Source organism: Cyanistes caeruleus, chromosome 3 (assembly GCF_971803275.1).
Source record: "Cyanistes caeruleus chromosome 3, bCyaCae1.hap1.1, whole genome shotgun sequence".
In the NCBI taxonomy this organism is placed as follows: Eukaryota; Metazoa; Chordata; class Aves; order Passeriformes; family Paridae; genus Cyanistes; species Cyanistes caeruleus.
The window spans coordinates 5,029,763-5,057,032 of NC_141703.1; the positions used below are offsets into that span (position 1 = coordinate 5,029,763).

Consider the following 27,270-nt stretch of genomic DNA (forward strand, 5'->3'; position numbering starts at 1 on the left):
TTGTGTCGTACCTCTTTTATTACAGTGAAAACCTGTGTGGTGCTAGCCTACTGAGAGAATAAAAGCTACCAGTAACTTTTCATCAGAAAGGAGTCAATCCCAGATAAAAAAGCAGCCTAGAAATCATGGCTGTTGCAAAATACAAAGTCTGAGTTGGGACCTCCGTCTGTCGTTCTGTTGGAGTAGATCCAAAGATTGCAAAGTTCTTGATGGAAGTTTCTCCTTTTAACAAGCTGGGGAGGTAAAGAGGAGAAGCAGATTAAGGGACATGTTTTCTCCATAAATCACACAAGATGCTAGGAAGTGTTTTGCCTCAATGTAGGACACCCAAAATGCAATTTTTTAGCCATCTTGAGCAATCCCCATATGTAGATGTGTTTCCCAGCTATGATCCAGATCAGTAAAACCGAATTATGGTGAATTGTAAGTAGTGCAGAACACAGTGTGGCTGAGGCTATTGGTTATTAAATATCCTGAAAGGTCAATCCCAACTAAAACAAAGTTGGCTGGGGATCAGAAATTTCTGTAAGTTTCATTCCACATTTCCAAAGCAAAGCCTTTTATCTCTCATGCTGCTGATAAGGTGGATGTGAGCTGGGTGGCTGCACCTCTACTCTGGGACTAGCTGGGGTCCTGAGCTCACACCTGAGCCCAGAATGGCACACTGCCCACAGATCCCAGGCTCAGATGCATCAGCAACACCCCACTCTCTGTACAAGAAGCTGCTTTTTTAGGGTTTAACCACCCTTATTTGCTCCCACCCTCTGGCTGGCACAGCACACCAAGCCTGGGACACTGCCAGGAGCCATGAAGCACTCAGAGGGACACGGGGGACATCTCCTGTGGGACATTACCTTCCTCCACGACACGGTGGTAGAAGCACCAGGGGACACCAGCGGGGTGTGCCCTGAAGCAGCAGCCCTTCCTCGTGCATTCCCTGGGCTTGATGCCAGGGTGGCCACAGTTTATCCTGGTGTAGGGATCGTTGGGACACACTTTCCTCACTGTGTGGAGCAAAAATAATGAGGGAAGGAAGGACAGTGTGTTACTTCATGTTCCCTCTGCCTGCTGATGTAATTCACAAATCAAAGGTGAGGTCACTGGGCTGATGTGATGGCCACGATGACCTTCTCTGAACCAATTTCTGCCAGCAGATTTGTCCAAATCCTCACCCAGCCTCCCAGGCAAAACTAAATTCCAAAGGATAATGAATTGCTGCTGCACCCCAGGGACAAGAGGAGGCAAAATTCACCCCTGGAAGTGTCTGGCAGCAGCCCATCTTTACCTTTCCTAAATCCAGCAATGGGGTGAAGAGTCCTGTGTCTCCTGTAGTGGTTACACATACCCTGGCCTCAGACCATGACCTGACCCTATGCTAACCTCAGAGCAGCCTGGCTACCACAGGGAGAGGGTGACCCAGCCCTCTCTGCATGCCAGCTTAAGTTACAGAAGGGAAATAAATCTTTCAGGAGGAAATCACAGCTCTTCCAGGCACTTAAAACTAAAATCCCAAGTAAAGAGATTATAGGACCCGACTTGAATACTTCAGTTTTCCTCTCATAGAGCAGTTCTGCTCAGAAAACCAATTCTATGAAAATGGCACCCTAAATTGCTGCTGCTCGTTTTTCAAGGTTTACAAGAATTGCAAGCAGTGCTCAAAAGCAAAACTATTTTTTCCTACTGTACTTCTGATCCCTGTTGACTATTCTCAATTTATTTCAAGTTCTTCTGTTGGGTAACATTGCCTTTGCACCCCTCATTTCCTTTCATGTCACCTGTGCAACTGCTGAGACTGCCCTGAAGTTCTCCTAAGAAGGAGTTGTGCTGTCAGCCCAGCAAATGTAGCTTACACTGAGTTAATTAATGCTGCTAATTACACTCCACTGCTTAACACAGTTATGTAAAATATACAGCTAATCCTTGAAAGACTGGGAGAGCAGCTGTTATCCTCTCTGAGAAAGCAATAGTAAAAAATAGAAGCAGGATGCTGACAGATGTCAAACAAGCAAACCCACTTAAATAAGTGCTGAGCATCCCTTGCTCTGCCCATGGATAAGACCACAAATGACATAGAAATGTCTCTAAGTAATCAGCACAAGTTGTTTGATAACTAGAAGCCTGAAGGAAGAGGAAATACATTGTGTGAAGAGGATGAAGCAGAAGTCTGACGGGTAAGCAAGGCTTGATTTTGTGTTTTACTGCCTCTGGTCTCCCAACAGAGATTTGTGCCCATTTTTCTGGGCTAAGGAGAAAAGCAGAACTGCTCCCTGGTTGCACACATTTCTGGACAATTAAACACGAGGTAAGTCAGTGTTTCTGGCAGAGATATTACCTTTCTTTGGTTTAGGATTGTAGCACCAGGGGACGCTGGGGACTGAAGCGTTGAAGCAGCACCCAATTTTCCTGCATTCTGCTGCTGAGATCCCTGGGTAGCCACAGTTTGTCCTCTCCCTGGGAACCACTTTACACTGGCATTTTGCTGTTCAGGACAGAAGGAGCAAGTTACAGTTTGCACACTTGTTATGGAGGGGTGTTTACCAAATGCTCACTGGGAACAATGCTCTTTCCCTAGATGCTTTCCATCTTTTCAGTTCCCAGCTAAGACCACAGCCTGGGTGGTTTAAAAGTTGCCTTTAAACCACTACCAATTTTGGTCTTGGCTGTACATCAAACTCTGAGAGTCTGTGGTCTCATTTGCAGCCAAGCCAGCCCAGCCCAGTGGGGTTTGTGGGCTTCAAATCGACCACACCAAATGGGAAATCCCAAGAACTTCAAATATTACGCTATTAAATGTTTGCTGCTTTGTCCATCTCATGTGAAGAGGAAAAGACTTAAGGGTCCAGTGGATATTCAAACATATACAAAACAAGATACAAAATCTTTGCATTCCTGACAGGTGATTATAAAGTACAGGATGATCTGCAAATAGCTGCTTTTAACATTTAAGTCATTTGCACAGTCAGCCACAACCAAGAAATTCTGGAGCTGTCCTCCAGCTGTCATTGAGTTACTCGCTTTCCACTTCTGGAGCTGTCTAAATGACTTGCCTTTTAATGAGGAGGCAGATAGGCTCCTTTAAAACTGTATTCACATGGCAAAGCAGCATAAACCAAATGTCAGAAGAAAATTTAGACAAAGCTGGCTCCTCTTCCAGCCCTGGGCCTGTTCTAGTGACCTCTGCCTTTACAGCGGGTTCTTGGTTATTCCAACAACACAAGAGTTCAGCTGCAGTCTTTCACATTTTGGTATTTTTCTCTCTGATAAAAATTAAAAAGTAGGCTCCACTTGGAGAATAAGTAGCAGCACAGAAAGCCATTTGCTGTCTGGCTTGTTAAAGCTGGCAGGTTCTGGCTGCAGCCAGTGGGTCCCACATGTACCTGGAAGGCAACAGCACATGGATGTACTTACTTGGAGGTGCAATTCCCTCTGCCAGGGTGCTGAGGGCTACGAGGAGGGTGACAGAGAGCGCACAGAGCACCTTGAGATCCATGGCTCTTGCAAGAGGAGAGGTGCTGCTCTCCCTGGAGGCCGCGGGTTTTATGCGCTCCTCGTGTTTGCCCAGCGAGGTCTGATAACATTGTTCCATCTGAAGCTTCACCCAGAAGGTTGGGTTTTCTTTTGTTTGGTTAGGAAGCATTGCCGTGCATATTGTGATATCCCAGAGATAAATTTCTGGGCTCCTGAGAGTTACTGATCACATATCTATTACATACCTATAGATACATATCTATTACGTGATCCTATAATCTATCAAATGGATGCTGCTGGGTGCCTCTGGATGCCAGAGGCTCTGGCTCTGAGTGCCAGATTTTATTGTGCTCTGATTTCATTGCCTTTGGACTATTTTAGACCTCTGGGAAGTTTTATTTTCCAGTCACTACTGAAAAATATGTACATGTCTTTTCTACCCAGTGTCTCTTTTCTGCCTCGATTTTTCCCTGGCCTTAAGGTTTTGGTTATGCTTACTCTGAAACAGGTAAGGGAGCAGGGCTGGAGCTGTGAGACCTCCAAGCTTCAGGAGACCACTGTGCACCTGAAAAAATACATAAACACAGAAAATGGAAGGTGTGACTGAGAAACACTGAGCACATAAGGCCACTGTTGGTTTCCACAAAAGGGGATTTAGGAAAAGAAGGCAAGATCAGGGATAAAAACAAACCCCAAAAGCCCAAGAGGTTCAACAGCACAGAGACACAAGAGAAGAAATGAGAGTGTCTGGATGATCTCAGCCTGCCCCACAGGTGCTGTGCTCATCCAGGCATCACTCCAGAGTGTCCCAGTTTTATTTGGGAGTTGCTGCCCTGTGCAAGGTCCTGTTCCAGGGGTGCCACAACAGGGGCTGTCCCCATCCCTCTGCCTGACCCCCAAAACAGAGCAGCACTTCCCAACACATCCAACACCAGCTGCATGTGTTTTGCCAAAAACAAACTTCTGAAACACCATGTTTGACCTCATAACTTCCTGACTGCTTTTCTGCTGGTTTCAAAGGTGGTCTCCCAGGCAGCCTTTGGATTGTTTTGGGACAACAAGACTTGGGACTTGGACTGCTGAAAGCTTTAATCTTCCTTTTAGACCATTTTCTACCATTTACTGTAATGTTTCTTAACTTCTCGCTAATTGTCAACTCTTAAAGACAATCAGAGCAATGCCAGGGAGGGAGAAGAAGCAGTGGGATGGTGGAACCATCTCTGCATGCTCCCCACAGGAGGCACCTGCAGAGCAGGTAGGACAGGCTGCAGCCCCTTGGGTGCTCTGCAGCATCACTTTTCCTGTGGGAAAACCTCCAGGTAACCCTTCATGTTCATCACCAAAATAAAGAGATTCAATGTACTTTTTTATCTTTCAGAGACCTGTGTCTTCTTGCTTTTGAATATTATATATTAATCTTTTTTTGGTGCATTTTTCCATTACAAAGCTCAAAGTGAGAACTTTCAGCTCCCATGGTTGTGTTTTGGAGGAAGTTCATTTGTTGAAAAGTATTTCCAACAAAGTGGGAAGAATTTTGTTCTACAAGGGTAAAAAAAAAATAGGGTTCTTTTTCCTAAAGGTTATTCAATACCTTGTGGACTCTATTTATATCCATCCCCACTTATAACATGGGTGGCATTTCTCACTGAGAGTCACAATTCATAAATTAGATATTTTGTGTAGACAAAACACAAGACACCAGGCTGCAGGCATGAGAGGGCTGTTCTCCCTCACCCAGCAGCTCCTATCACACTTTTAGAGAAAACATCAGACTCAAGACTTTAAAATCCAGTTTTCCATCCATTTCCATCCACGGTGCCTGTCCAGAGAAGTCCTGGGCAGTTTTTCCAGGGGCCTGGGAGATGGGCAGTGAGGTTGGCTGAAGCGCTGCCCGTGGTGATCCCGAGGGGACCGTGCTGCTTTCGGCCCTCCGTGGATTATCAGCCCATCGCGTGAGTCAGCTGAAACTGCAGATAACATTTGTTGCTCCTGCTCCTTTCTGGACATTAATTAAGCCCTTATCTGCTGGCTGTCACCTCTTGGGCCCGATCCCAGCTGCGGGCACAAAGGCAAATCTAGCCCCGAGCTCTCGCTGCGGAAAGAGCGTTTGATTGGCATCTCAAAGCAAACACAGTGCAAGAAATGGGCTGCCTGCTTTCTGCCAGGGGATTACTTAAAGATCTTTAATATGTTTATATAGCAAAGCCTTGAAAATTATCTGGGGTTTCCCTGTAAATGTGTTTCCTTCTGTGAGGCCGGCACCTACCTAAACCTTTAGGTAACTCTGTGAAGGATGTCAGGCTCTGCAAGGTCCAGAAGGGGCTTGGAGGGCTCCGTGTCCTCTCCAGGCTCTGTGTTCTCCCTCCCCACCCTCCCCTGGTCCTTTTTAGCTGCCCTGTGGTGCTCTCATTTCCTTCCCAGCGAGGACAGAGTTAAGTTTCACCAAGGGAAATACAGGTTGGATATTAGGAAAAGGTTTTTTACAGAAAGGGTGATAAATATTGGAATGGTTTTCCCAGGGAGGTGGTGGAGTCACCATCCCTGGATGTGTTTAAATAAAGACTGGATGTGGCACTTGGTGTCATGGTCCAGTTGTGGTGTTAGGGCTGGGTTGGACTTAATGATCTTGAAGTTCTCTTCCAACCTGGTGATTCTGTGATTCTGTGACATGGAGAAATCACCATGTCTGGCACTGGGTCTTGCAGTGGATTGGTGGCGGCCTACAACTCTTTATTCTAATGGAGAACTTTTGAAGGATAAGGATATTTTTTTTCTACCTCTTTTCACTTAAAATAACCAGCAAACAATTTTGATTTTCATCCTAAAGGGAGCGTTGTGTCCTGAAGGGAATTTCATTTTGTGGTAACTGTTAGTTTGAATGCTGACATGAAGAAATCTGTCACTGGGCCAACATCATTGCTTAGGAGCCCACAAAGTAAATCCCAAGTTTTAAGTGCTCTCTAAAATAAATCATCATAACAGAGAAAAAAATCAGTGGCAAAGGAGAGGGGTGTCTGCAATTTGCTCCTTCCAGCTCTGCGAGGCACAGAAAAGTACGAGCTGGCACATGAAATTCCTCAAACTAGGACAATATTTGTCTGTCTAGCAGATAACACTGAGGGGTCAAAAACCAGAAAAAACCCTACATCTTAATTTTGAAAATGGACAGTTCAAAATAACCCCCGAGATCCATGGCTTTGATAAAGATCCCTACCACAGATGTATTAATGCAGTTGTCAAAATCAACTTGAACTTTGTGAGATCAAACTCCTTCAGGGGAATATATTTTATCAGAGAATATGTCATTTCTACAAACCACAGACAGTGCTGTAAGAGGACTTTTGTCACATTTCTGTGGCAAACATCCTTGCCCAAGGTGAAAAGAAAGATTTAATTACTGAGGTTAATCAAATGTGTAACTCAGAGCTGAGAAAGATCTAAAAGCCTGAATTTCAGCATCCAATAAACTACGAAAAGGTTTGATTGTGACTGCAAAGCCCAGTTTAGAAACACAGATCTGAGACAATCATTTTCCTTAATGCTTCTGGGATCTCCAAGCAGTTCATGATCTCAGCATTACCATCACGTTTTTGTGAGCACCAAAATAACCCCAGAAAATCCTTATCATTCCTGAAATGAGGTGGGGACCAGCCTGTGGAGAAGAGGACACACTTGCTGGAGCCAGCAAAGCAAGGAAATATGCATTTTGTTTCTTTTTTAGACCTCATCAGATTTGTAGGGACCCAGAGAAGGGAGGAAACTCCTGAGAAATCTGATTCAAAATGTGGCCTCTGAAAGGTCTTGTTCTGATAATGGTTGTGATGCATTCCAGTTTACAATGCCACAGGCAATGAGGGAGTCCAAATCCTGACCTATTACTGTCCAAAAAGGGAAAAATAAATCAAGGAGACTTACTAAACTGAGCTTAAAGGAAGAGTAAAATGTGTGAAATGCTGGCAAACAGCAGGGTGCTCTTGAAAGACACAGTATGAAAAACTCAGTACATATTTACCACTGAACAGAAAGTAGGAAAAGGATGTCCTCAGGCACACAGAGACCCAGAATAATTAAATGAGAGAGTAAAGGAGGCTACTAGAAGGAAAAAAAAGTCTTTTTTTTTTTTTTTCAAGTAAAATAAAGAAAATAGAAAAAACACTGCAGGAAAATAAATTCACAAAGGGGTAAACAAATAACTTCTTTTCAAATAGGAGACAAAAGTCAGCAATCACAGGGGTGAGGAGAAGATTTTTGCTCAACATGCTCATACATGATCAGGAAAGCTTGGTGAATAATGAAGTGATGAATATGCTGATGATTCAGAATTATTTTTCATATTTTTTTAAAAAAATGCAGCTAGCTGAACAGTTGTGGAAATATCTTACAAGTCTGACTGGGTGATAAATGGTAAATGAAATAAAAACTAAAGTGCACAGAGGAAGAGTAACCCAAGTATATAATCACCAAGATGGGCTGCAAATTAGCTACTGTCACACACACAACTTCCCATCACTGTGGATGTGCCAGCTGAATATTCAAAGTGATAAAAAGGCAAATTGCTTTCAGTAGTTATTAGGAAAGGAGTACAAAGGAGAAAACATAATTCTTGTATGGTCCCAGTCCCTTTGTGATGTTCTGGCTGCCCTGAGTTAAAAAGGAGACAGTGTAATTAGAAAAGATGCTGAGAAAAGCCCTCTGGCTCCTGAGAGCAATGAGCTATGGAAAAGTGTTTTCAGGAGTGTGGGAACTAAGTTGTCACAGGATAGATGGGGAAATTTTCTCCTGGATAAAAACAGGTCAACAAGCTGAGGGCAGGATGGTTTGCACTGTGGGGAGAGGTGATGAGAGGGCTCCTGCAAATCTGTGCTGGGACCTTTGCAGCTTAACAGGCTCACAAACCATCTGAAAGGGGAGGTGAGAGGGCAAAATCTGCTGGTGACACAGAATTTCCGTGGCAGTAAAAATATGAGGCAGTTGCTGCGATGGGTTGTACAAAATGGAGTGACTGCAGAGTTGGATGGCATCATGTCTGGAAATGTGGAGTGATGCACACCTGGGAAGGGAGCAATCCCACCTTTTCAGTTGCAATAAAGGACCCTGAGCTGACTGGGATCACTCAGGTTATGGTGAGTGCAGTGTGAGGATGACAGGAGCATATGGAGGATAACAGACAGTTTGTGAAAACACCAGCTCAGTGCTTAGCAACCGTGAGAAAAGCAAATGACAGATTAACAATTCTTAGGCAAGGAATAGAAAATCACAGATTTACAAAGTTTTTCCATTTTATAAACCCACTCTGTGTCTGCTTTTTCATGCTGTGTTTTCAATCTCCAGCCTCTAAAGGTCCCGTGGTGGGGATGGCGGTGTGGGACAGCATCCACATCAGGAATATTTATGTACACCAGGTCTCTCCAGATCCATACAGGTCACAGGAGGCACAGCTCATGGTCCCATCCAACATAAAAGTCTCAGTGATAAGTTAGAAGCACATGAAGGAAGATGGTTCACCACCTAACACAGGGATGTGATGCAACTCAGCTGTGGATGCTAAAACTTTCCACAAGTCTGAAAGACAACTGGGTGAACTCATTGAAGAAAAACTGTTTGGGGCTGTTAAATCCCCAAACTGCACATCTATCTCAGGAAATGTCTAAGCCTCAAGTCCCTGGAGGTTGGAAGGGTATGTTTGTTAAAGTATCACTGCCTGTGGCTGGCTGGACTTTTGAAAATGTTACTCATAATTTCTCAGAATGAAGCAACCAGAAGGCATTCAATGAAATGATGGAGCAGGAGTGGGAAATGAGAATAATGTGGTGTATGACTGGATTATCTTTGCACCTTGTTGAAGTTTTCCTGTGAGCACCTGTAACTGGCTCAGGGAACTGGGCTAGGGAGGGATTCATTTAGTCTGACTGACCCCATGATTTTATCATTGCATCTTTTGACTTGCATCATTTCTCAGGGACATCTTTTCAAATCGTCTAGTGAAAGTTTCAAGCTCAAAACCAAGATAATCTAGTCTGGATTTAATACTGAACGTGGTCAAAATGTACTGGTTTGGAAAATGGAAGGTGCTGTGATGGGTGGAGCTTCGTAGATCATTCCAAAACACACCAAAACCTAAAGCAAGCCCGTGCCTGGGGGTTGGTTGTGATTCCCAGAAGGAAGACCCAAATCCAGCACCACTTGTGATGTGGAGAAGGTCTTTGGGTCTGTTCCCTTCCACGGTGCCTGGTGGGAGGGAGGGATTCTTGCAGGTGCAGTGAAAGAGCATCGTGCAAGGGGCACGAGCCAACACTTCTCACCTGCACACAGGGACAGGGGCTCACTGAGACCACCCAGCAGCCCCAAACACTGAAGTTCTGAGGGCAATGGCATGCAACAGCTGATAGATATTGCCCATATTGCATCACTTTAGCGTAATTCATTCATTAATGTCAGAGCAATTAGCAGTGTAAACAGCAGCAGGCAGGGGTCAGCAGCCATTCACCCTGCAAGCTAAAAGGAAATGTTACCCCTTTCGTTTTCTGGCGGTTTCTTAGAGCAGATTGAGAGCTCTGGGTTTCACCTCACTTGTCAAGGACTGAATATTATTTGGGACACATAAGATATTAAAAAAAAAGGACCCATGGCTCTCATTTGCTACTATGGGAACAGTGATCAAAACTTTGAAAACCAGGCAATGCAGGAAAAGGGCTGCAAGGTTATTGCTGACACAAATAGCTAAAGAGATAAATACAAATGAGAAATGCCTGAAATAGGAGAAGCAGGAGACCTAGGAAATAATAAGCGAGCCTTAAGACCCTGTGTGGGAGGAAAAGGTCATTTCAAAGAAGTTTTGCCCTAGTGATTTCGAAAGTGGGCAGCAAAAAGATACTGCCCAAACTGCTGTCTCCAGCTGATGGTGAGGACTGGAAAGGCTCAGAGGGATGTACAGTGTGACAGGGTCTGTAAAAGAATTGAGGTTAGAAAGTGACCTGGGCTGGCTCAGCTGAGCTGACAGCAAAAATTACCTACAGAGCTGGCAGAGCAGAGTCAAGATTATTGCTGTTTTTAGCAAGTTTCACTTATTGCTCTTTTCATTGATGGCTGTGAAGGGAGGAAATATTGGCCAGGAAGTGTTTCTTCTGCACCAATTAAATGTGGTTAAAAATAGAGAGAGAAATATTAAGCTCCAGTGTTAGCAAGAGTTGATATATGATGATTAGTGGGAGATCTAGAACAGGGGAAAAGTGTGTCTCTATTCAGTTCAATTCTTCAAGGGATTTAACAAAATAATGATAGAAAAAAAAATAGAAAGTAGAAAGAAAAGAAGTAGAAATTTCAACAGAAAAAAAAAGGGTGGCTATGAAATTCCTTTGAAATCTTCACTTTAAAATTTTTTAAGAGACTGGGCATACAATGTGAACTGTAAAGTTCTGCCAAGAATCAGGAAAGAAAAAAAAAAATTGAGATGGGAAAATCTTAACAAGAACATCTTATTTTACTGTGTTTTTTTTATACAAGTTACTACGGGTGAAAGCATTGCAGAAGCCAGAGCTCAGCCTAGAGAAGCACGTTGGAGGTTTCCAGCTGGGATGAAGGATGAAGGCAGAAGAAACAGCACCTGAGGCTGCCCTTGCTGTGTCCTGCTCACCTGGAGTAACCCCACAAAAAGTGATGCAGCCACTCACTGATCTGTAGCTGAGGAGCAGGAACTGGATCAAATGCACCCAGCAGGATCAAAACACGGCTGTTAGAGCTGGCTGGGATCTTTCCAACATTAAGTTTTGTCAGGATGGGCTGATTGAATCAGAAACTTGGTGCCTGCAAGGATTGAATTGGCAAACCAGCGCTGTGACAGCTCTTCCTGGCCTGAAGGTGTTTTGGGATAGGGCAGGCAGCAATCAAGAGGGGTCCTTGTCACCTCAACAAAAAGCCATTTGCAACAGTTCCTGGAAGGGAAAATCCATCTGGGCTTTTAAAAGCACCAAAAATACCACAGCTGGTTCATGAATTCCCTGAGTCTGGAATACCCAGCAGCTGGCAAGACACGTGAAGAGGACACTTGCCTTCGTGTTGTGGCCAAGTGTGTCCAGGGCCCAAGGCAGCACAGCTTTACCCTCCCAAGCCTGTCAAGGTTGTGGCTCTGGCTCAATCTTCCCCACCCTCATATCAAGTCCTATCTCAGATCCTCAGAACAAAATGAGAGCTGAAGCCAGAAAACCCCTTTGATAGTGAGAACATAAAGCTAGTTTGGTGCAAATAGCAGAGCAATCAAATTTTGATGATGAAACACTTTGTTCACATTTTCTCTATATGTCACACAGACAATGCAGTAGCCCAAGAGGGCTCTCACATTGGATCACTGGTTTAAATCTGTCATTTGTAGCACAATAAAGTGAATTGTCAAACATATTTCTGTCCACAGTAGCAAAACAGCAATTAATCCATGCCCATAAATACAGGGGGGGAAATGCTAATACTGCAGTAAACCAAACAGCTTCCCTCACTAACATATTTTGCTTTTCATAAATGAGACCTGAATTCTCAATGTCTCTCTGCTAATGGGAAAATTCTTAAAACCTAATTAAAAGGTCTCTATTCAATGGGCTGTGGAGGATTTATAGCAGTGAAACTGCCTGTGTCAGACAGATATGCTACTGAGAGTCCTGTGGGAGCTAATGATGGGGACTGCAATGAAGGGACTGCAAGTAAGAACGGAGGGGAAAAGGAACTGGGAGAGAAAAAAGAACTGGGCAGCAGTGTGGGCATTGTTTCAGACAGCTGTGGTGGTGTGCAGGGAGGCTGGGGAAGGGACAGGGCTGGGGACATGCTGGTGTCAGCCCTAAAAACGTGCTGGTGAGATCCAGTGACTGTGGTAAAAGCCACTGAGGCTTCTGGAAGGGCAACAGCACCAGCATCTGTGAGGAGAAACACCTGTGCTGAGAGCTGGCTTTGCCACGGATGAACTTGATGCAAACCTCACAAATTCAGGGGGAGTTCACAGCATTTCTCATTTCACAGCCACTGAACAAACACTGCTTTTCTCCCAAAGTAAAACCAGTTTGCCCAAAGCTGGAACAGGCTCTTGCACAGCATTACAGGCGTTTTCATGCCAGGCAGGTAAATAAAGGAAAGCAGCCCAGCTCTTTCACCAGCCCTGCCCCACTGAAAATGCTTAATTGGTGGCAAATGTCCCCTTCCTATGCCTTTAGAGAGCCACTGTGTTAAATTCTGAGCTGGTCACCAGTGCAGAGCACAGGCACACAGCACTTTGCAGACAAGGGTCTCTCACTGGAGATATTCCAGAGCCATCTGGACATAATTCTGTGCTCTGGGATGCACCTGCTTGGGCAGGGAGGAGAGGATGGCTCACAGGGATGAGCCACTGTGGTACCTTCAGCCTGACCCATCCTGTGAAGGGCTTTGCAGTGGCAGCACCCACTGCTGACAGAAGGTTTCATTACTTACAAACTGAACTGTGAGCTTCTGGTTGTTGGAACCCACAGTTCCTCTGCTCTACAAATGCTGTTTCTGGGTTTTAGTCCCAGCCTGGTCGGACTTTGTTTGGAGTGGTTCAGAACCTCTTTGTTCACCTCCTCGATAACAAAGGAGAGGTTTGGAACCTTGGTGGAGAACATGAGACCCCTGTAAAAAAGAGTTTCTGAAGAACCCAGGCACCCTTTCCTGCCTTCCAAATGTCCTCCTCACTCAGCAACAGGAGCAGCCACTTTCACTAATGCCCATTTAATTGTTTGCATTAAGAAGGGCCACCTGCAAGGGGAGAAGCTGAGAGGGGAATTATGTGAGTCAGAAGGAAACTTTGGAAGTTGGGAGCCCCAGCCAGCTGCTCTCACCTGAAGGTTTCAGGACTGGGGCTTTTCCCCTCATTCTCTCCTCTAGCCTGGACTGGAGGTAAATCCCTGGCTCAGTCTCTTTGCTCCTTTAAGATACTTTTACTTAATGAAATTGCATTGGGAAAGTAAGAAAAAAGACCTGCCAATAACTTAAATTGTTGCCACCTCTACAAGCCCTGCTGTTTGTGCTGGGATCTATTCAGAGTAACTGTTATTTAGTAAATGCTTTGTTTGCTATTCCTAAGAGTAGTTTTATACAAACTTTGATTAGAACGTTCCCTACCAGTTACGGGAGTGAACACACTCATCAGGAATTTTCAGTCAGAGGTTTTCTTCCCGTGCTGGAACTAAACTTGGCTATTGTAACTGCATGATGTAACAACATGATTGCAAGCCCTAATTTGGTGAATTTTTTGGTATTACATTGGGCTCAGAGATTTGCAGTGTTCAAAGCAAGTGATCCCTATTCCTGGCCTTTGGGAAACACAGACCTGCAGAGGGTGTGAAATGATGGGACACCCTCAGCTGAAATGCTCCTGAAAAAACAGATTTCAGGTGAGAGGACATCTGGGAAGTTCTTTAAAGGGCAACCTTGTCGTTCTCCCTTTTTTTATCCAGACATTGGAAGGTGAAATTAATTTGTTTTAGCTGTTACCAGGGTCAGGGCTTCAGTCTGGCATGAATATTTGGCTCCTATTCACATTAGGTGGGTCATCCTAGTGCCAACAGGACTTTCTGGGACTTTCCTAATCTCATTCACTTCACCTTTTAATAGAAAGAAAGAAAACAAGTTTATTTGTATCCTTGGAGAGACCAATTCCTGTGCCATGGTTGCAGCAAAAGGGAAGAATGAATGGGGAGAGGATGAGGACAAATGGCTTTATGTGTTCCACCTATAATCTTTATGTTCCTCTAGGATATAAAAATGTGAGTCCTCTGTCTGTGGGACTGATGGAGAGAAAACGAACTCTTCAATAATCTCTCTCTCTTTCTTCCTCTTTTTAGTTGGTTAAATCAAATAGGCTGTGTGCACAGAGACTTCTACAAAGCAGATGTGCCTTAAATCCTGTGCTTCACTAAAGTTTGGGGCATTCCTGTCTTGAACTCATCCCTCTCTCATGACACAGCTCAAAGGAAGGTAAGATTTAGGAGAAGGAAATAATTTTCTCTTACCATCCTTGTACCTTTTTAGACATTTTAATATGAAAAAAAAATGCTCATGGAATAGTGAATTCTTGCTTTAACAGCTCCAGAGTTCCTGCTTGCACTTCAGGTTACCCCTCTGACTACAAGTCACCTGAAGCTCGGTGTGGGCCACTGATGGCTTCAGAAAGCTTGATGTGACTGTCAATGGTCACCAGGGAAAACAGCCCAGCAAATATTCCTGCTTGGGCTGGTGGATTTCAATCTGATTCCAGGAAAATGCAACAACAACCCCAGACTGAGGTGACCAGTCCCTTTTTCACCTGCCTTCACACGCTGGGAGGCAGCAGGGCTGTCTTGAGCCCCTCCATTCCTGCTGGGTCAGTGTTTGCTCCTGCAGGAACAAGGCTGGAATTGCTAAATCAGCCTCTTTCCCAGGTTTTGGGAGACAGCCTTCTGTTCCAAGCTCTTGCCTACCTCATCCTCACAGAAGAAAGTTGGCAATCTCTCTCCTCAGGAAAGCAGCAGGATGAAAGAAGCAGATTTCAGCAGGTTCTCTGTTTCACCCCCTTGCCATCCAGCTAAACTTAGATGGTGTCTTTCCAGTTCTCCATAACAAACATCCTGGACCTAAAAGTAAGCAAAGCTGGTTTTGAAATCACAGATTAATTAGGTTGGAAAAGATCTCTGAGATCATGGAGTCCAAAAAATTCTCTTCCACGTGCTGTGGGGTGTGGTTAATTATTCAGAGTTGAAGTCATGGGAGTAAAACCCATCTGAAATGCAAGATCCCTGTAGGAGGTGGGGGGGGAGATGAAGTCACAGCCCAGCACTGTTTGCCCCACTTTCCCTGAAACCACAAGTGTCCAGGGATGAAACAGCAGGAGTTGAGCTTTAACTGGGCCACAAGGAGGGCAGAAGCTGCCCCAACCATGGCTGGACCCTGGATCTAGGGCAATCCCTGACCTGAGGGAGCTGCACCTCTGGAGCCAGTCCTGAAGGCTGCATGGGAAGGGCTGATAATTGCAAACTCCATGTTTTCCTCCAGTTTTCCTCTTCTTCAGCAATACTGGGACAGGAAATATGAAGGGACTAATTACCTGAGTGTAGATGCTAACTCTGAAACAGAGAGCATGTGAAACTGCAGGCCACATAGCTTTCTCAGTCTTGCCTGAGAAAGTGGCCTGAGAATTCATGAGGAGGATTTAAAACAATCCTCAGAGACAGAAAACAGCCTTGCAGGTGCTGTTTGTCTGTTCCTTGTTTTCTTTGCAGGACAAGGTCGGGGGATGGTGTGCCCTACTGACCAATGATGATGTAGTAGTTTACTAACCAATAAGTTTCTTTTCTGTACTTTCCACGTATCGGTCTATAAAAAAGACCTGAAGTAATGAACTAAGAGAAATTCTCCTGATTGACTCCTAGAGAGTCTGTGTCATTCATTCTTGCCGTTCCTAATAGAGCGACACCTGAGGTATTTATTTTTTCTGTACAAATTGAGCACTTTTGGGTATGCCCAAGTCCCTGAGTGCTCTCCCTCAGGGCTCAGTTTGGTTGTCTGCACCCTTAGTGCCAGCTGCAATAGCCCATGGGACCTGGAGAACTCCTGGGAGTTCTAAGCACTGCACAGAACCTGGGGAATTTGCTTTGGGGCACCCAACACCCCGGTGTGAGCATCCCAATCCATCCCCAAGCCTCTCTTCCCTGTCATGGTTCCTGTGCACAGGTGGTTTAAAAGATTTCCATAATCCAGGAGTTCTGAGGGGTTGTGTTTCCCCCTTCCCCTGCCTCCCTTCACCAGCATCTGAGCACATCCATGCTCGAGCTTGCTGCAGGAGCAAGGAATAGATTTTTTCTGGTTAATTTGTGTACTTAATGACCTCGAGATAGAATTGTTTTCCTTTGGCTCAGGCCAGCACCAGGATTACCCTGAGCTCCTCCTAGCCTTTGTTCTTGCTCCCTGGTCGTGCTCAGACCCCTGCTATCAGCATACAGTGGCATTTGATCACCCCAGTACTCACAAGTGCCTCCTCCCATGCCCCAGCCCTGGAAGAACTGGCACCACACCACAGGCTGGTCCCTGAAGGCTGCATGCCACAAAATCATAGCCTGGTTTGCATTGGAAAGGACCTTAAAGATCATCTGGTTCAAACCCCATGACATGCCACAGGGTCCTGGTGACAGCTTCTCCTGGGTCCCTCTGTTGATGTCAGGGCCACACCTGCCCTGGCTTCCACTGATGGGCGGCCAGTCCTGCATCTAAAATAGCCACAAACTCAGATTATATAAATAGCCCCAGCACAGGTCAATCCTCTAAGCAAAGGCTGCTTAGAGAGTGTAGGTTCTGATCCTGGCCTGCTGTCAAAGGCAGAATATGTTAATATTCACACTTTAATTTGGTATTTTTTTCTATTCATACTGGTCCCTCTCTATGCCTGCAGCCAAAACGTTGCTGGTGTGTCCCTGAGGAGCCTCCGAGGGGTTGTCACTGCCTTTCCCTGTGCAAACAGGCAGTGCTGGAAGCTGGGAACATCAGCTGTTCAAAGGTGTGAACACAGGGGATGGCCTGGCTGTGGTGTGAGAGCAATGCCACGAGACTGGGCAGTGCCAGGGACGGGCCCTGTGACCAAGGACGACCCTGTGACTAAGGACAGGCCGCTGTGACCAAGGACAGGCCCCTGTGACCAAGGACGACCCCTGTGACCAAGGACAACCCTGTGACTAAGGACAGGCCCCTGTGACCAAGGACAGGCCCCTGTGACCAAGGATGACCCCTGTGACCAAGGACGACCCTGTGACTAAGGACAGGCCCCTGTGACCAAGGACAGGCCCCTGTGAGCAAGGACGGTCCCTGTGACCAAGGACAGGCCCCTGTGACCAAGGACAGGCCTATGACCAAGGACAGCCCTGTGACCAAGGACAGCCCTGTGACCAAGGACGGTCCCTGTGACCAAGGACGGTCCCTGTGACCAAGGACGGTCCCTGTGACCAAGGACAGGCCCTGTGACCAAGGACAGGCCCTGTGACCAAGGACAGCCCTGGGACCAAGGACGGTCCCGTGAGCAAGGACGACTCTGTGAGCAAGGACAAGCCCTGTGACCCAGGACGGTCCCTGTGACCAAGGACAGGCCCCCGTGACCAAGGACAGGCCCCCGTGACCAAGGACAGGCCCCCGTGACCAAGGACAGGCCCCCGTGACCAAGGACAGGCCCCTGTGACCAAGGACAGGCCCCTGTGACCAAGGACAGGCCGCTGTGACCAAGGACAGGCCCTATGACCAAGGACGGTCCCTGTGACCAAGGACAGGCCGCTGTGACCAAGGACAGGCCCTGTGACCAAGGACAGTCCCTGTGACAAAGGACAGCCCTGGGACCAAGGACGGTCCCATGAGCAAGGATGACTCTGTGAGCAAGGACAAGCCCTGTGACCCGAGACGGTCCCTGTGACCAAGGACAGGCCCTGTGACAAGCAAGAGGCTCGAGCACAGCCCCTCAGCTCCGAGTGGCAGTGATGATGGGCTGGGTCAGCAGGGTGGCCGATTTCAGCCTGCTCTGAGCCTAAACCAGGCATTTTCCCCCATCCCCTGGGAAGCTGCAGCCAGCTCACCTGGGATGCCCCAGGGCCCAGAGGTCCAGCCAGAAGGTCTGAGGCTGTCCCACCCTGCCTGGGCACAAACACAGCACAAATCCTTTTGTCCTGTTTCACAGAGCATTGCCCAATCAACACCTGAGACACTCTGACCGACCCGGTACCTCTCCTACTCCTCCTTCTCCAGGACAGTTAAAGGCACTGGAGCCTTTCTGAGCTGTGTACAGCACGGATCGTACAGGATGATGCCCTAGAAACTTATTTAAATAAATCTTACACTTAGCAGATTAACTAAACATTTAGAAAATCTCTTTTCCCTTCTGAATATTGGCTTATTTTTTGAGTTAATTTATCTTGGGGAATGAAAATTGATTTGATCTTTTGTAGCACAGTCCTTGAGGTATGTTCTCAATGCCACTTTATTTTTCCTGATGTCACATATACAACAGAGTGAGAGGCACCCATACAGAATTTGAATGCAGCAACACAGCTTTACTTCCTGATTCTCTGCTGGTAGAATGGGGCTGCTCCCTTGGAGCTGCTGGATGGTTTCAGTCCAAAATTAAACCAGCTTTTCACCAACTCAAGAAAGAAGGAAGCTGCAATAATTCCTGATCTGATTCAGAAAAATGTTATTTTTGATCTGCTCAAACAGCAGCACTGCTGGGAAAGCAGATCTGTGTGTGACTGTGCTACCAGAGCTCAGAGAAACAAAAATCATTGGTATCCCGACCCTTACCCTCCCTCCTTTTCTGAGGAACAGTGCTCAAATTGTCTTTGTTTGCTATGTCCATCATGATCCTGTACTGAGCTACATTTTACCTCTGCACAGAACTTTACAGCTATAAGCACAGTGTTCACTTAATGTTCAGTGTTCCTTGGTAGTGAAGCAAGCTCCCTATGAAGTGTTATGTAGCAGCCCAGGCTAACTTCAGATGCTGGATTTTATAGATCCTGGATGCTGAAAAGGAAACTCCTGAGCTTTGTCTCTGGGTCACTGCTGCCCCACAGCCAGGGAGGTGGTCAGGATTCAGGGTAATGTCCATCTGCAGGCTTTAGGCAGGATGTGTATCTAAAGGAAACAATCCCTTTTGAGGCTTTTATTTTACTCAAACACTCTGATTTTAATTGTGAAGCTTTTTTACTGTTTTAATTATTTTTAGTCACTTTTGATTAACATGTTTTTAGTACATTTAAAGCAGGTTAATGGCTGATCCTGGGCAAAGGGAAGCTCAACCATCAAGCTGGGCATTCCCACCAGCCTGGCTCTCATTTATCACTGGGTGTGTTTTCTGCCAGGTGCTACGTAAGTTATCTTCAATACTGTGAATCACCAGATCAATACTTTTATATGTGTGTGCAGCAATATTTTCTATTTGCTTCTTAAATTATGCAAGTGATGGGAAGCCTTCAAGCAGTGCTCAGTCCTAGGGACAAAATGAACAGGCGCTGCAAGTGATGGGGAAAAAAGAGAAGAAATTGGTTTTTCTTTAGTGAGGCAAATACGGGCAGGCCCAAAGAAGACAGGATTTGCAGAGAGGCTTGTTATTATTCCTCCTTTTTTTTTACCAGTGTTTGGTAGATTTGGTACCTGTGCTTTCAGGTAAAAGGCAGAGCAGTGGTGCAGTCCTTCCACTCCAGGCTCTCCCTGCCTTGCTGGATGATGAGCAGAGGTTGTAGCACTGAGGAAATTGAGATTATGGGTCTGGTGGAGCTGCAGTTCTTCCTGCTGAAAAACCACCATTGGTTAAAAAGCCTGGAAGAAGCCCAATTCCCGTGTGTGCCTGTGGTTTCTATTGCTTCCCAGGAACTTCCACAGGGGATAAAGAGAGGTCATTAAATGTTACACTCATTGCAGTAATTGCTATCCATAGGGTCTGAGTAAGGCTCAGTCAACATTGCAGAGCTGGTGACGTCAGTGGGGTAGGAAAGGTGACACTGCTGCCTGCCAAGCTTTGGGGTGGAGGGGTTACCCCAGGCAGGCACCAGCTGGGTGCAGGCAGCCCTTGGGAAAAGGCAGCTTTTGGGAACAGGCAGCCCTTGGGAAGGGGCAGCCCTTTCAGGACTGCAGGAGCCCTTCCTGGGAGAGAAGATGCCTCATGGGCTGGAAGCTCTCCTGATAGCTCCCCTATCCCAGGGATGGCTCTGGCTCCATCCCTGCTCTGCTGCAGTCCTCACTCTTGAGTAATTATGGAGTCTTGTTATTTGTGTGATTCTCATGAGTGACAAACCCCCCGTGTCCTGCGAGTCCCTGTGAGGATGGGTCTCACAGTGCCATCCTGGTGTCTCACAAAGGATGCTGGCAGCACTCAGGGGGCTGTCTGGAACAGCAGTCATCACCTTCCTCTCCAGCAAATCCATACAGCAAATCCATAGCTCAGACAGACACCAGAATTTTCAGGTCCCAGAATCGGCATCTGCAATGGGAAGGGAATTAATTAATCAATCACCTGAAGCAGCATTTCTGAATTTCCAGTCCCAATCTGTCAGTGACCAAAGCTGTTGTTGGCCAGCACAGCAGCTGCCAAAAGCATAAAGAAAAGAGCTTTATAAATATGGACACATGTCCATGCATATATGTGAGTGAACAGGAAAAGGGAAGTCACATAAATAAAGAAGCATCTCTACTTGTGAATAAAAAATCATTTGGCTGCATGGTCCAAGATGGTCCTGACTTTGTTTAAAATGACTGTGGCCCATGGGCTGAGAGAGCTGGGAAGGGCTGATCCCAGTGCAGCACATCTGGCACTGCACAGCAGGCAGGGCTGCCAGAGGCTGTTATTTATCCCACATAAACTGGGATGCTCCCAGTTTGCTCCATCTGCTGCCCCAGGGAGGGCAACAGCTCTGAGTCCTTGCAGCCATCCGAGGCAGTGAGGTGTGCTCTGCCTCTGCAGCCACTGATCTGGGCTCGAGTTTCTCTGTGGAGCCCAATCTCCACCAAACACACCCTTCTGGGTGTTCCTGGGCTGTGAAAGGGGGGAGCAGAAGGTTCTGGATATAAACCACAAATGTAAAGTTCTTTAAGTTTTCTAAGGCATTTTTTCCATTTTTGGTTCGCTGGCTTATGTTTATTTTCAAGCCTATCTGCGGTTTGAGGCTTCATTCCTTTCTCTGCTTTCCTCCTCTCTCTGCAAACACCCAGGGGGCTCAGTTGCACAAGAATGAAGGATGAGGTGGCCAGTGGGGCTGGGGCTCCCTTGGGAAGGAGCAGTGCCCAGACACCACAGGAGCAGGGGAACAGGACCTGCTGCGAGCGACACCTGTGCATGGACAGCAGGAAAAGTGCAAGGATGCTCCAGGAGTGACTGGCACTGGGATACGAATACAGAGCAGTGTGACAAAAGGCTCCGTCCCAGAGGGATGAGGAGTTGAGGAGGAGGAGAAGGTGCTGACTCTTGAAGGGAATGAAACCTTAAGGTTATCTTATACCTTGGGGTTCTGCCTGTTTATTGCAAGGAGGTAGCACATCTGCCCACCTTCCTCTGGGCTTCCCAGTCCCCCAACCACTCCATGGCCTGGTTTTGGCTGGAATAGAGTTAATTTTCTTCTCAGTAGTTGGTGCAGTGCTGTGTTTTGGATTTAGCAGGAGAATAACGTTGATAACACACGATGTTTTGGTTGTTGCTAAGTAGTGATCACCTTAAACCAAGGACTTCTCAGTCTCCCATGCTCTGCCAGTGAGGAGCTGCACAGGAAGCCACGAGGGACAGGACAGGTGATCTGAAGTAGCCAAAGGGATATTCCGTGCTATGGAACCTCATATTCAATGTATGAACTGGGGGCAGCTGGCTGTGAGGGGCTGGGCTGAGCATTGGTCAGGGGGTGGTGAGCACTAGGCATCACTTGTTTCTCTTGGGTTTTATTTCTTTCCCTCTCTCCTTTTTATTGTTGTTGTTGTTTTTATTAATGTTATTATTTTCAATTATTAAGGTGTTCTTTTCTCAACCCACAAAGTTCACCTTTTCTTTGTGATCCTCCTCCCCAGTGTGGCAGGAAGGGGAATGAGGCAGCTGCTTGGGACTGGAGTTAAACCTCAACACTCCTGAACCTGCTGGACAGAATTTGAGAGAGAAACAGCAGGAGAAACTCTTGAAACAGCGATAACAACATCTGACAAGTTTTGTGCAGGTTTGTGCCTGTTCCCACTGAGGGAAAAGCAGGGAATGTTGCAGGCTTTGGCTTGGCATCAGCTGCTGGGCTGATGGGCTGGTGCCTGCCCTGCCTCCTGCCAGTGCCATGGGCAGGGTACTTGAGGGACAGCCAGCAGAGGGAAGGTTGGAATTTAGGGACACAGGGACACCTGTGGAGAAAGCAAAGGGCTTGTGAGGCAGAGAGGATCTGGGGTATTGCGGAGGAGGAACTATAAAAATCAGGGATTACCGTGGCGTGGGTGGATGTGGGGATGCAGAGCCATGGAGGGGCAGGGACACAGAGATCTCCAACTGCCCTGCACATGATTTCCTCCTTCTGCAGGGAGAGGCAGGAAGAGGAGGTGAAGGAAATCTTGAATAGGTATCCCCTTTCTCTTCCCTCTTCATTGCAGCCATGGGACAATTAAGTATTTTGTTTCTGGAGAAATTCAACTTCCACTTCCCTACCAGCTTTAAGCATTTTCTTAAAATTCTGTTATCTGTACATGGCTGTAAGTGTCTAGCACTGGGTACCTGTGCAGAAATATTTTTATGTGATGCCCTTATTTTTGCCCTGAGGCCTGTAAGTTCCTATCCTAGTCCTAGTAAAAGTGCTAATAAAAAGGAAGGTTGCTAAACCTCTAAATAAACTTTTTTCTTTCTGTCATTGGTGAGTGACAAAATAATTTCTAAGTTATAATAAGTTCTTTTTCACTGTTAATGCCCAGTTGTAAGTTCCACTGGGAATAGACAGGTATTTGGAGATGTGGATAATAAACTGCTCAACAGATCTCTCTGGATCAAAGCCAGCTATGCAGTGGCAGCTTACTGCTATCCCACTGTAATTTTTTTTAATAGTTTGAAAATAAAAATATATCAAAGCATGAGAAATCCTGAGGCTGTGATTGCCAAGGCATCCCACAGCGTGAGAAGCCAGCACCACTAGCACACAGCAGCCACAGAATTTGGGGAGCACCCACCAGAGGAGACCTGGGGAGGTCTGTGGATGCTCTGAACTCACTCCCAGGTGCCTGAGGGTCCCCTCCTCTGCTGGGGGATCTGCGTCTCCTCAGCATCCTCTCCTCAAACAGCCAAGAAAGTGACAAATGCATTTGTGTTACCCACTGCTGGTGGCTGAGGCACAAACTGTTCAGCCTTTATTTCTTTTCTAACAGAGGATGGAGGCAAAATTTTGCTTTATGCTGCCATCTGCTGTGGGCTTCATATGATTATGAGCATTTCAAATTTGTTTCTGATAAAGAGTAAAGGTGACCAAATAAATGACACATGGAGTTGTATGAAAAGGATCTAAAACTCCCCTCCTCTTGATCCTCTATGTAAAATGTCCTTCAAACAGTGGGAAACCTGTAGAAAGGAATTACGATTTACTGGTGATTTTAAGGGCAAATTATTTCCTCTAAGTGCTTCATGCTGTGGTGTTTCAAGGCATTCTTGTTCTTTTCTCTTCCCTTCTCATTCATCCCTCCCTCCCTGCCTTCCCCCTCTCACCTGAGAGCTCCAGGGGGAGGAATTTATGGCTGGCAGGCTCAGAGCAGAGCTCTGACGTGGGTGCCTGAGGCAAGGCCAGGCTCCTGTCTCAGCTGCCAGCCCTGGGCCTGCATTTACCTTCAGTAAATACGCTCCAGCATTAGGAGGTGGGAAAAAATAATCTTTTTTCCTTCTGCTCATTGCATTTTACAGTTGCATTGCTCAGAGTGGCAGCTATCAAAGCTCTCTTCAGGGAAACGAGTTGGTGATGGAGACAGTTTTATTTTCATCAGGAAAAACTGGTCTGGTCATATTTTTGACAACTCATTAGACTGGTGTGTTTTTTATCTCTCCCTTGCCAAAAATGGTGCAAACTATTCAAAAACATACTCATATACCTGGTGTTGATGCTGTGGCCACAACCTGCTGTCCTCTACTGGGGCTGGAGCTCCACCAGCAAGAAAACGTGTGACAAAAGCAACTAAACAAACTTGGAAGCCTCTGCTCACATTAAACACATCAAAAGAGAGATTAGAGGCAATGATCAAGTGTGCTCTTTCAGGCCAGATAAGAAACACTTCCTTGTACCTTCCCTAAAGTCAAACACAGCAGGTAAGCTCCTTTCTTACTGTGCTTCATGTAATCTGGGGCTCTTGGTGCCCACAATGCTGATACTGCTTCTCACAGGGCTTTTTGTTGGAGGAAATAAATTTGGCCTGTGGATCTTAAACCAATGCTACACTCACAGAGATGCTGGAGTGTGTGCAGCTTTCAGGGCTCAAAGGAGGCTGGAACCAGAACCAGCAGGATGCACAGTGCAACACTTAGAATGAAAGCTTTCAACCTGCTTTGTTTGGCTATTGGAGACAATCTAAAAAGTGAAGAGCCAGATCTAATTTTTTTTTTTTTAAGCCTAATGTACAGTTCTTACATTTCTTACTTGAATCTTGTCCTAAGAGCAGAGCTGGGCAGATCCCCACCTCTGTGCTGGGATGCACCTGGTGCAGGATGTGTTAAAAGCATGTCAAAAGCAAGCTAAATGCATGTCACCTCTCAGAAGGCACTTTGGCTTCCTCAGACATCAATCTTAGGCTCTTGTTTTAATGCTTATCTCTGCCTCTTTACAGAAATTTCCTGCTTATTTGTACATCACAAGTGGTGAAAAAAAATGAAAAAGATGAAGAAATTTGGCTTGGCCAAAGGAGAGTTCATCCATGTGATATTTCTCAGAATGTCTGGGAAAACTGCATATTGAAAAAAAGTCACTTGTGGTTCATCCAAACTTAACAGCTTTGTCTCAGTTTCCTGACTAAATTGTCATGGTGACAGGAACAGATGATGAATGGCAAAAGAATTTTTCTTCACATGCTGGGCATTCCTTGCAAAGTCCAGCATGTGAATAACATTGGATTAATTTCCTGACAGTCTGGGCCATGTTTCTGCAAGGCTGTGCCTACAAGCAGGTTGTGTTTCTAAGGGACACTGTGGTGTAATTTCACCGTGTCACACCAGTGATCTGAGTTCACAAACCAGAGGCTTTTTCATCAGCATCTTTAATAATGTGGCAAATACACACTCCCCTAATAAAACACTCCCAAGGTGTTTACCATGAAACCCCTAATCAGGATTACTTAAACCAGAGCTGCCTTCAGCCCCTCCTGCTTTGGCAGCCCTCTGTACCTGCACATGCGGTGTTGAGAATTATTTTTGTTGAATAAAGAGAAGAAATCCCAAGGGAAAGGAAAGGTTTGGTAACCTGCCTTAAAAACTCTTTGGAAAGTTACTCTTCTGTGCACCAGTTTATTCCAGCTGTAATACTGAAAACCAGTTCATCAGTCCCACATCTCTGAATAAAACACAATACCCGTGTCTGTACAAAACACCTCCCACAGCAAATGGCCTAAACCCCCAGGTATATTCACTTAATCTAAACAAATATGTTAATATTGTGATTATTTTAAAGCCTCTGGCATGAATGTTAATGGCATTTGAAGGGGGAAAAAAATCCAGCTGTAGGGAGTGACTTTTTTATCTGGCAAGGGGGTTGGAGCTGGATGACACAAGGTCCCTTACAAACCAAACCATTCCATGATTCTGTGATTCTATATCCTGCCTGTGCATTATTAAGACAGCACAGCAAGGGGGTCTAACAGAAATCAGAAGGAAGATTGAAGGAAGATTTGCAGGCTCACTGGGCTGGGTCTACCCATAAGTGACTGTCATCGATCTGGCTTCTGGTTGGGAAGATTTCAGTAGCTTTCCACATTTTACACTGGATTTCTCTTTAATACAAAAGCAGACCACAATGGACACTTATCATACAGTCTTTTTATAGAAACAGAAGAGCTCAAAATGAATTTTCAGTGTTCCTTTCAGAAACATGAAATAACAACACGGTCAGCTCCAAGAGCAGCACCCTCATCTCCAGACTGCTGATAATATTAAACTCTCAGCCTCACTGGGCTGTGAAAATGTCATGATAACGAGCACTGAACATTAAAACTCTTCTGAAAATGTCTCAGTTACACGAGGGTTCAACATACTTTGTGGTAGCTCTGTCATGCTTCTGTCAGTTGAAGTTAATTCCAGCTTTGCAATAATGATTCTCCTTTTTTTTTAACAACATGCAGGTTTGGGAAGTGCTGTTTCCATTGCACTGCAGTTTCTTCAGTCAGGGTGAAAGGTTTTGGTGCAGTGCCCTGTGATATCAAGGTTTGTATCCACAGGACAAAGTGGAGGTTGACAATTCATGTGGGTTTGCAGTTTTCTCTCAAATTTCACCTAACACATTGCAGCAAAAATTAAGTTCTGATTCTGCCATCGCTTTCTTGCAGCAGTGGTGATACAAATACTGATTTAGAAGCACACAGATTGCATCCAAAACCACATCTCAAGCAGATCACCAGCACCTGATCAGATGATAAGATCAATTTTGGCTGGTATTGGAAAGCTCTGACAAGATTATCCATTATTCAGCCCACACCATCCCCGGCGATCAATTCTAAAATTGACAACTTTCACCCCAGGATTTTTACAAAGGGCAAGTGTCAAACAATCAGGCATTTCCCAGCCTAAAAATAGCTGAGATTGTTGTATTAAATGGAAATCAGGAAACCACAGCAGCATTTCAGATATTTTGTCCTTTGCCTGGCTGGCATCAGTCCATCCACACACTGAGGTCACTAAGAGACACAAAGTGTGTGGGATCTGTATCGTCCCATTAGCAGAGGAAAGGAGGGAAAGCAGGGCATAAAGAAGCTCCTCTTCCATTTAATTTCAGTAATTTCAGAATTTTCCAGTCAAGTTACAACCTGTTGCTCATTTCAGAGTTATTTACTGCAGTAAAACACTTAAGAATTTGAGTTTTAGGAACTTCGTTCACAGTGACATGATAACATATTGGAATTCAGAGATTATTTTTTTTAAGAGTTGAACATTTGTGTCAAAAGTGCCAACCTTCTGCTTCCTGCTTGTTTTTGGAGTCAAAGGAAGCTGCTGCTGCCTGTGCAACAGAGCATGGACTTCTCATGGATCTATATGGATACTTTCAGGAAAAAAGTATTCTTGTCTGGTTCTTGGAAGGTAAGTACTAAAATAACAGTGAGTAACCTGAT

General features: G+C 45.6%; 1 protein-coding gene and 1 long non-coding RNA gene across 2 annotated transcripts; one reads left to right on the top strand and one right to left on the bottom strand.

Annotated features, from left to right (window-relative positions):
• On the bottom strand, nt 1–16,906 carry LOC111927639 (uncharacterized). Its single transcript, XM_023924568.2, has 5 exons — nt 14,925–16,906; nt 3,409–4,033; nt 2,333–2,479; nt 855–1,004; nt 1–233 (listed from the first exon to the last, which is right to left on the bottom strand). The coding sequence occupies exons 2-5, from the start codon at nt 3,635–3,637 to the stop codon at nt 226–228; spliced, it is 534 nt and encodes a 177-aa protein (XP_023780336.2). The 5' UTR covers nt 3,638–4,033; nt 14,925–16,906; the 3' UTR covers nt 1–225.
• On the top strand, nt 16,887–27,238 carry LOC147653894 (uncharacterized). The gene is made up of 5 exons (XR_015284034.1): nt 16,887–17,500; nt 17,676–21,806; nt 22,024–22,166; nt 26,287–26,368; nt 27,139–27,238. It is a non-coding gene; the product is annotated as an uncharacterized LOC147653894 (long non-coding RNA).
• The last annotated feature ends 32 nt before the right edge of the window (nt 27,239–27,270 follow it).

Bases quoted from the DNA above. Each gene is read 5' to 3' on its own strand.
- LOC111927639 (XM_023924568.2), bottom strand. From the start codon at position 3,637: ATGCTTCCTAACCAAACAAAAGAAAACCCAACCTTCTGGGTGAAGCTT. The intron at 2,480-3,408 runs GTAAGTACATCC...TGTCCTGAACAG, and splicing joins AGAGGGAATTGCACCTCCAA to CAAAATGCCAGTGTAAAGTG. The intron at 1,005-2,332 runs GTAATATCTCTG...TGCTCCACACAG, and splicing joins CAATCCTAAACCAAAGAAAG to TGAGGAAAGTGTGTCCCAAC.